Below are 9738 nucleotides of genomic sequence, written 5' to 3'. Positions count from 1 at the left end.
CTCTATCAAATTTCATGATTATGATTTTCATGAACTCCTCTCTATTTTGTCTACCCTAATATTGTGGCATAAACGCTCAAAGCTTAAATAAGCTCCCTATTATTCATCACACATTTCATGTATATTGAAATGCTTGTATAACGTCATCATCTCTTTCTGAGGAAAACCTAATCAATGACACTCTTGTTAAATCCTTTAGATAACCTCCGCATTAATAATAAAATGCACTTCGTAGAATTTATGGATCGTAAGATTTAAAATCTAGAAACAAAACAACATCCTATTAGTTAGAATTCACGAAAGGCCCCGAGCATACCTGGGAACGTGAAGACCAAATAAAACGAAAATATCTTCACCTGTTTACAAACAACGCCGACTGATGGCAACAACTAAATTTCGGGACAAAATTTCTATTAACAGGGGGATACTGTGACAACCCGTAAATTTTCGGCAAATTTTAAACAAAAATCTTTATATGATTTCATTTAACCTCAACTAATTCCGACGATTCACGAACAATTATTTGTAAATAATTACGCATTAATTTAATATATTAATATTATTAATATTAATATCCTTTTTAAACAAGATATCAATAATTAATATCTTTTTTATCAGTATTGTTATTATGAATATAAAAAAATATATTGACAAATATTCTTGGAAAAGTAGTAAATCAATTTGTTTATTTTAAAAAATATATATATAAAAAAAATCCTTAAAATAAATGATTTTTTTAATAAAATAAATAAATAAATAAATAAATTACTTTTTAATTAAAAATTATAATGGAAAACTACTTTTATTATTTTATTTTGTGCATTATCCCATGACCTAACATTTAATACTTTTGAATTTTAAAATCCCATTAAAAATTAAAATATTTCTTTTTCTTTTAATTATTTTATTCTTTTTACCTAATTTTTTCAAGTATAAATACCCCTCATTTCTCATTCAAACTCACACCAAAATTTCTCTCATTCTCTCTTTGAAGAATTACTGCTAGTAAGTATTTTTTTCTTACTTTTTACTTTTTACTTTTTACTTTTTACTCTTTACTTCGGTTTATTATTTTTTTACCGAAACATGTAAATAATGTTATAAATTATATGCAATTAAAATTAAAATAAATAACATGTTATAATTAGTAATATAAGTTACTAAAAATTATAAAAGTATTTTTATGAATTAATATATAGGAGTTAAAATTAAAATCGAATTAATGAATATATATGTATATACGCACCTAACGTGAAGGTTATAATTAAAGATAGCGTACAAAGACTACAAACATCACCGCTACTTGTGGCCTAGGGTGATCCTTGTTACCATTATGGGACGCTTGTGGATCTCGAATATCAAGACTTAGATTCTGGTCAAGAGATCCTGGGCCGCTCGGTAACAATAGATCATTCGAGTGACTTGCATGTTAGCGACGAAGTTTGGACGAGATTGTACAACATCTTTGTTAAGAATTATAACCCGAACATTCTTAAACTAGAAGCTTACTATAAGTGGAAGTTTTTCATAAATAGTAGGTTTCCAAAAATAGAAACTTTTGAGAAATAGGAACTTTTCTCGAAAACCGTCACTGTCAATATAGTTGCTATATTAATAAACATACTTTATGTCAAGTTAGACATTAACTAATCAAACATTATACCTCAAGGTTGATATCCAGATCACTTACTTGCTTTACTTTCCTTCTTGCGTGGAATACTTCAACTGCTATTTAATGTGAGTTCATCTGCTCCCTTTTTATATATTTTTGGGTTGAGAATACATGAGCAACTTTTACAACTGTTTTACACGTATCAACTATTAAACTGTGATATGTTGGGCTATGACCAGCAAGTCCCCAACCGACAAGTATAAACGATAACTTGTTACGAGGCAAACTTGAAAGTCTAGTCTAAACACGAGTACCAACTATTAAACTGTGATATGTTGGGCTATGACCAGCAAGTCCCCAACCGACAAGTATAAACGATAACTTGTTACGGGGCAAACTTGAAAGTCTAGTCTAAATATCAGTACCAACTGTTTAAACTATGCTATACCCGGCTATGTCCGACTAAGTCCCTACAGTGATATTTTTAATTGCTGCGGCATTCTTAATTATTGGGGATAGGCCTATCGGGAGTAACGTTCCCGATACATTTGACTAAGTCTTTGTATTACTTAATAATGAAATTAAAACGACAAGGACAGAACAACTTGTCACGGGGCAAACTTGAAACGTTTAGTCTAAATATCACGTACTGGCATAACTTTTTGATCCTGCGGGAGATCAACTTGACTGGATCTGAGTGATCTACTTATGACAACAAATCTTGTGGTCTAACACTATTACTGAAATCATTATTTATGACAAACCTATGAACTCACTCAACCTCGTGTTGACTTTTTAAGCATGTTTATTCTTAGATACTTAAATATTGCTTCCGTTGTATATCTACTGCTTTAATGATGATTGCTTGCTATGCTTGGAGTCTTCATTACATATCATATCAATTAAAGACATATTTATCTTCCGCTGCAAAAATCAACAAAACGTCTCATGTAGAGTCGTTCTCGTTTATACAACTGTGATTTGATATAATTAGTCACAAATACCTCAGGCCCTATTTGGGGGTTTGACATCCATCCAACTTTAACCATCATCGACCACCCTACAACTATCATCAACAATCACCGTAGCACCACCGTAAAACAAAGTTGCTGCTACTGCATCTGTACCATCAGGTCGACACCCAAACACCATAATTGTTCACACTGCTACTGCTACAACTGCTATACTTTCTGTTTATCGAACAATTTGATAACCACAACCCTAACTTGCAACACCCACTACGTACGGTCGCTGCTGCTTCATAGCTTCTGTTTCTTTAATGAATAACCGATGGTGATGATGTCTACTGAAGAAGATTATCATTATATATATATATATATATATATATATATATATATATATATATATATATATATATATATATATATATATATATATATATATATATATATATATATATATATATATATATATATATATATATATGATTTGATACATGATGAATGATGAATGAAGATAATTGGGGATTTAGAAAGATAATAGCGGAGATAATGATATAAAAATATTGATGAAAATATTGAGTGCTCTTTAGGTGTAAAGTTCGGATATAAAAAAAAAAGAAAAAAAGAAATCAAGCACCGATATTTTTTTTGGGTTGTCGACTCCTGCTTCAGTACATCGAAATATTTTAAACCATGGGCCATTTGATCGGTTTCTAGATTGGATTGTTGGATTAAAACAAGGGACTAGCTTCGTGGGCTTATAATTTTATTAGGATGGGCCGTATTTTGTATTGTTGGGCCGAGAGCTAACTGGTTACAGTTGGGCTGATAACAGAATAAGTATAACTTGGTGACAGTTTATTTAAGAAAAGCATGAAACAGATGGGTGGTTAAGGGTGTTGAGGTCGAACGAGAGGTCGCGGGTTCGAGTCCGGGCATTGGCATTTTATTTTTTAGAGCTTGTTTTCTTCAAAGGTTGTATTCTACTTCTTTATTTTTATTATTATTATTAATAATATTAGTGTCATTATGATTGTAACCAATATTATTATGATTATTATCATTATTATTATAAACATTATTCTTTTCTAAAACCATCATTTTTATGAAAAGTATCATTGTAGTAAAAATATTATTTTATTAAAAGTTATTATTATCAATATTATTAAAAATAACGTTTTTAGTAAAACTATCATTTTTATTACTATTAGAATTATCATTATTATCATCAGTATTATTTTTTTAGAGACATTATTATTAATTCTATAACTATTATTATTATTATTATTATTATTACTATAATTAATATTTTTATCAGTATTATTATTATTAATATTATCATTATAATTGAATACAACCTTTGTTACTATTATTAATATAAAAATATACTTATAATAATATTACATAGAAGTATGTACTAATCACATTAATATTTTTAACGAATTAGGTATTATTAATATATACATATATATTGATATAACTATATAAATATTAATCATTTTAAGTATATATGCAAATTAAATAAATATAATACATAATTTAAGATATAATATATAAACCTGTTCAATTACGATTATATGTGTTAATATATATACAAATAATATAGGTTCGTGAATCCAAGACCAACCCTGCTTTGTTCAGTATCGTCGTGTGAATATTTTTACGACAAAATATTGTATTGTGAGTTCATTTGATTCCCTTTTACTCTTTACATTTTTGGGACTGAGAATACATGCGCTGCTTTATAACTGATTTACAACTGTTTTATTTAATTCTTTTACAATCTATATTTTTGGAATACATGAGATGCTTTTATAAATGTTTGACGAGATAGACACAAGCAAAACATTCCTCGAATGAATTGTTATGCAGACAGAAGTTCTGTGGATTATTATTGAATTAGTTGGACGTGATAATTGCCACTAATTGTTGTGAATATTTTTTCCCTGATTATTATTGCTTGGTAACCTAAGAATTAGAAACGGGTATGACCCTAATTCACGCGAATCCTAAAGGTAGCTATCGGGTTTAACACTCTCACCCAGAATGTTCACTAGACGGAAGAGCTAGTGGGCGTGGTGTTTAGTACTTCGAAGTTTATATGATTATTATACAGACGAGATGTTCTGTTTTGGGGATTCGGTTACCAAGCCAAGCTATGAAAGCAATGAAAAGTGAATGTTATGTATCGAGAGAATGATTTTATACACAGGTTATGTGTATGTTATTTTTGTGCACGAGATATGTGTACGGTTACTAAGATTTATGAAAGATGATTTTGTACACGAGAAAGGTGTATTGTATTTAAAAGATATCGCATGTACATTACAAGTGGGTATAGGATTCGGGTCCATTTGTACCATGCAGCATTTAAATCTCGTGGTCTATCAAAATGATGAATTTTATTGTTTTATGATAAACCTATGAACTAACCAACCTTTTGGTTGACACTTGAAAGCATGTTTATTCTCATGTATGAAAGAAATCTTCCGCTGTGCATTAGCTCATATTAGAGACATTACTTGGAGTCATTCATGACATATTTCAAAAGATGTTGCATTCGAGTCGTCGAGTTCATCAAGATTATTATTAAGTCAATTATAGATGGATATATTATGAAAGGGTATGCATGCCGTCAACTTTCGATGTAAATAAAAGTTTATCTTTTAAAAACGAATGCAATGTTTGTAAAATGTATCATATAGAGGTCAAGTACCTCGCAATGAAATCAACTATTGTGAATCGTTTATAATGTATATGAACGGATCGTTTCACATATCCTCTGGGGTTCTTGCAAATGGTGGGTTCAATCCATTTGGATGCAATAACTTGAGGTTTTCTCCAAACGGGTATAGGAAATGAGCATGACTCATGACTTCCAGGATATGATCGGGTGTGTCAGTAATGCCCTCATCAGTGACCTTAATACCGCCGTTCAGAAAAAAAAGATAATTAGTATAAAAATTGATAAAAACTAGATTTTAAATAAATAATACGGAGTATATTATAAATAATAGTAATAGTACTAGTAATAATATAATAAGTGGTTAGGTTAGGTTCGGTTCAATGTGTTGTTTGCTTGTTGCTCTAATTCGGTTCGTTTATAAATAGTGATTTAAGTTTTCTTCGTTTTCTAGTTTCGAACCTAGCGGTTATTGTGTCATTCTTATACGTCTTTTTCATCTATCGATACGCCGTTGTTTATACTCATTATTTGCAGAGGAAAAATAATAATAATAATAATAATAATAATAATAATAATAATAATAATAATAATAATAATAATAATAATAATAATAATAATAATAATATACGCAGTATAATATAAGTAAAAAATACACCGTATAAACTAACTAAGCGGGGTATACAAACACACCGACACGTCTTTCGTAGTTCATATCCGTGACAGCTAAGCATCCAAATTCCAAACACAACACAATTTCGCAGTTTCCCCTTTTGTTTTAGCATTCATATCTTTCGTACGTATACTGAAATCTCCTAATTCTGTTTCTACACAGATTCTCAAATTCATTCGATCGCTGATTCAATAAACTGCAAATCAACAAGTAATCTTACCTATCAATCCGGTGTTCTATAGATTTGAGTAACCATGTCTTATGCGTATCTATTCAAGTACATCATCATCGGAGATACTGGTAATTTAATTGTTTTCAATCTCTTTAATATTTCGTATATCATATGATTGTTACTTCAATTTAATTCTGTATCGAATAAATATATATATTCATCATAAATTTGCTACTCATAGTTTGGAGACCTAGATTTCCACATAATTAATTGAACAGTAGTTTCATCATAGATTTGACTATGATTTCGATGCACTATAAGCAACATACGTTTAGGGTTAGCGGAATTAGTAATACTTGGAGTATTAATTATGTAGATCAACTATTAGTTTGATCTATCATTGGGGGTAGGTTAGTCATTATCCTTCTTGTAGTCTAGTACTGCTTGTGTGTGATGAATATCATTGAAACAACACAACTTTTAAATTGAAAAATAATAATTCAAATACTTTTAACCATTCTATGTGATGGACTAGATTGGCTCATTCTGGAACGATGAAATTGCGTCATTTCAAGACAGAAATCTATAGGCTGGATATTTAATGTTTATCTAGTTGGATTTATGTTTCTAACTATATTTAAAGAGGAGATGGTGTATGTGTGAGTATATTGAAACTTGTTTGCGATTAAATAAAGGAAAAGTTCACGTGTTATCATACAAGTAAGTACCGATTTAAGTGACATCTCGATATAGTGCTTCTTGCCTTTTTTGTTCTCTTAAACCTTATGCGTATTTTTGGATCTTGAAGATGATGTTTAGTAGTTTAATTATGTAAAGTACATGTTAAGTTAGCAAGGTCATTAGGAGAAAGAAATTGACTAATCTCAAAGGTTGTGTATGGAAATGAATAAATGGATTAGTTATTGACGTAAGGTAATATATGTATATGATTGATCATTGAATTTGTAGTATTGTATTGTATATTAGGAATCGGCAGTAGATAAATTGGTCGCTTCATAGTAAAAACTGTATAATGTGCTATATGTATTGTAGAAATTGAGATAAGACTGCTTGATATTCCTTAAACGTCTGCTTACTTTCTCGATCTGTAAAGCTGTGTTGTTTGGACATTGGTACTTCTATTGTCGAAAAAATTTGCAACTAAGGTTTTTTTTGTTTTCTATGCAGGGGTTGGAAAATCGTGCCTTCTTCTGCAGTTCACAGACAAACGTTTTCAGCCTGTTCATGATTTAACAATTGGCGTTGAATTTGGAGCCAGAATGATCACGATTGACAACAAACCAATAAAGCTGCAGATATGGGACACGGTTCGTTAACATCTTTGTTTCATTTACTTTTAATTCCTCTGTTTAACCATTCTCGTTACCCATGGCTCTCAATGTTAAACGGTTTTGTATCTGAATCTTTATTTGTTCTTTATTATCTGTTAGGCTGGTCAAGAATCATTTAGATCTATTACAAGGTCTTACTATAGAGGTGCTGCTGGTGCACTTCTTGTTTATGACATAACCAGGTATGCTCGTGGATATGGTCTAGTTGTATATCTTAAAAAATGTATGTTTATTTATTTTATTTTATTTTGGGTAAGCGAGGAAACCCTCCTATGAACGAGCACATTGGCTCCCCCATAGAAGGTAAAACCTCGGGTAATCAAGCCCCCCGAGCGCGAGACCTGGTACCGGGTGAATTGCGCATTATGCGCACCCTCTAGTCACACTACCTTTTTGAACAATTTGGCATGGCCAGGAATTGAACCCGGGTGGTGTGCTTCATTGGGCAACTCGGTGGCCACTCAGGCTTGCCTGAATGGTTTATTTTAATGTCTCTGTTTATAAAGAGTATTTATTTTTTAATGTGCAGGAGGGAAACTTTTAATCATCTTGCAAGCTGGTTAGAGGATGCCAGGCAGCATGCAAACGCAAACATGACCATCATGCTTATCGGTAACAAGAGTGATCTTGCACACAGAAGAGCTGTTAGCACTGAAGAAGGAGAACAATTTGCAAAGGAACATGGCTTAATATTCATGGAAGCTTCTGCAAAAACTGCTCAGAATGTTGAGGAGGTACACAAGTGTTTTCTTATATCATTAATGAATGATATCCACGGTCCGATATCACTACTTGTATTCTGTGAATTGCGTTTAGAATTGAGAAGATGAGCGGGTTGGTAACGGGTCAAACGGGCTTGGCATGGAGTTAGCCAGTTTTTACTAACGGGTAGCTTGGGTTTGGGGTACCAAGAAGCACTTGTTTGTTCACTTATAGTTTTATCAAAGATTCATATAATCTGCTTGCGAAAACTATACTAATACAATGATAGTTTATCAAATCAACCCTTTCAAAAATAGATGGGTCGGCATTACCATATCTACTTGACTACTTGCAACGCGTATGAACTGCATATTCCACTATTTTCTGCTTTTAATATTGAATTTATCTGTCAGGCATTCATTAACACAGCTGGAACAATCTACAAAAAGATTCAAGATGGGGTTTTTGACGTATCAAATGAGGCAAGTTTTACTATATCTTCTTACAAACTTACCTTTTTTTTCATGTTCAGTTTAAGTTGCATCTACTTTAATAATTTTAAAATTGCTAGCTAATATTTTATATCGGTATGGATGACAGTCTTATGGGATTAAAGTTGGATATGGTGGAGTCCCTGGGTCTTCTGGAGGGAGAGATGGGTCGTCATCTCAAGCAGGGGGTTGTTGCAGTTAAATATCGTGACTCCATAAACAACTCTTTTCATATTTAAGCTTAATTACTTTGTGAAAAAAAAAAAATTACAGTCATTGGTATATAGATATAGATGTGTTTGAGTTTGTGTAATTCTTGCGTTGCTTAACATATGTATGTTTAAGTTTCAGTTGCTTTTATTCACTTTTGGTTCCGAATTTAACACCTTCAGAAGTTTCTGTAACTATCTTACTTGGGAGGTGATCCTTTCACACTTGTTTTTTATCCATCCACACCAAATTATGTTAAGTGACTATTATACCCTTCAAATTAAACTAAATGGATGGATTTAAAGAATACTCCGATAACACAAATCCTCACGCACATGTACATCCCCTCCCTTGTAAACTTATTATCTCTCTTCCAAACGATAAACCCCCTAAACCACCATCACCACCATGAAATTCGAAATCTCCTTAGGCCATTTGCTATGGTCCGTGACCACTACCGCCAGCGGACCGCCACCCTTTGACCACCACCACCAGCAAATCGCCACACCCGTCGCCAGTGGGTGCTGCAACGAGTGTAACGGATGAAAAGTGGGGCCCACTTCAATTTTTTGAAATTTTATCCGTTGCCTTTTTTTTTTTCTTTTTCTTTTTTCCAACCCACTTTTTTATATAAATACCCCATTACTTAACCAAAAACATAAATCCTCACTTTCAATTTTTAACCTATCAACTTATCTCACTCAAATTTTATACACAAAAATGGTTTCCACAAATACTGTTACGTTCGAGATTCACGGCGGCGGGTTGTTTTCCGATGACATGGACCGCTACGTCGGTGGGGGGTCGATTATGTAAATGTGCCGGTTACGGGCCTTCGAGTTGGCGACTTGTTAGATTATTTAAGGCGAAACGCTCATTGC

At 32.1% G+C, this 9738-nt stretch overlaps 1 protein-coding gene across 1 annotated transcript; it reads left to right on the top strand.

Moving 5' to 3' along the window:
• Positions 1–6091: 6091 nt before the first annotated feature.
• On the top strand, positions 6092–9052 carry LOC139886139 (ras-related protein RABB1c-like). Its single transcript, XM_071869883.1, has 6 exons — positions 6092–6230; positions 7291–7430; positions 7554–7636; positions 7984–8188; positions 8570–8638; positions 8757–9052. Exons 1-6 carry the CDS (start codon positions 6185–6187, stop codon positions 8847–8849), a joined length of 636 nt encoding a protein of 211 aa, XP_071725984.1. The 5' UTR covers positions 6092–6184; the 3' UTR covers positions 8850–9052.
• Positions 9053–9738: the final 686 nt, after the last annotated feature.

Source organism: Rutidosis leptorrhynchoides, chromosome 1 (genome assembly GCF_046630445.1).
Source record: "Rutidosis leptorrhynchoides isolate AG116_Rl617_1_P2 chromosome 1, CSIRO_AGI_Rlap_v1, whole genome shotgun sequence".
In the NCBI taxonomy this organism is placed as follows: domain Eukaryota; kingdom Viridiplantae; phylum Streptophyta; class Magnoliopsida; order Asterales; family Asteraceae; genus Rutidosis; species Rutidosis leptorrhynchoides.
This window is presented reverse-complemented; position numbering and strand designations above follow the sequence as displayed.

Bases quoted from the DNA above. Each gene is read 5' to 3' on its own strand.
- LOC139886139 (XM_071869883.1), top strand. From the start codon at position 6,185: ATGTCTTATGCGTATCTATTCAAGTACATCATCATCGGAGATACTG. The intron at 7,637-7,983 runs GTATGCTCGTGG...TTTAATGTGCAG, and splicing joins CTTGTTTATGACATAACCAG to GAGGGAAACTTTTAATCATC. The intron at 8,189-8,569 runs GTACACAAGTGT...TTTATCTGTCAG, and splicing joins CTGCTCAGAATGTTGAGGAG to GCATTCATTAACACAGCTGG.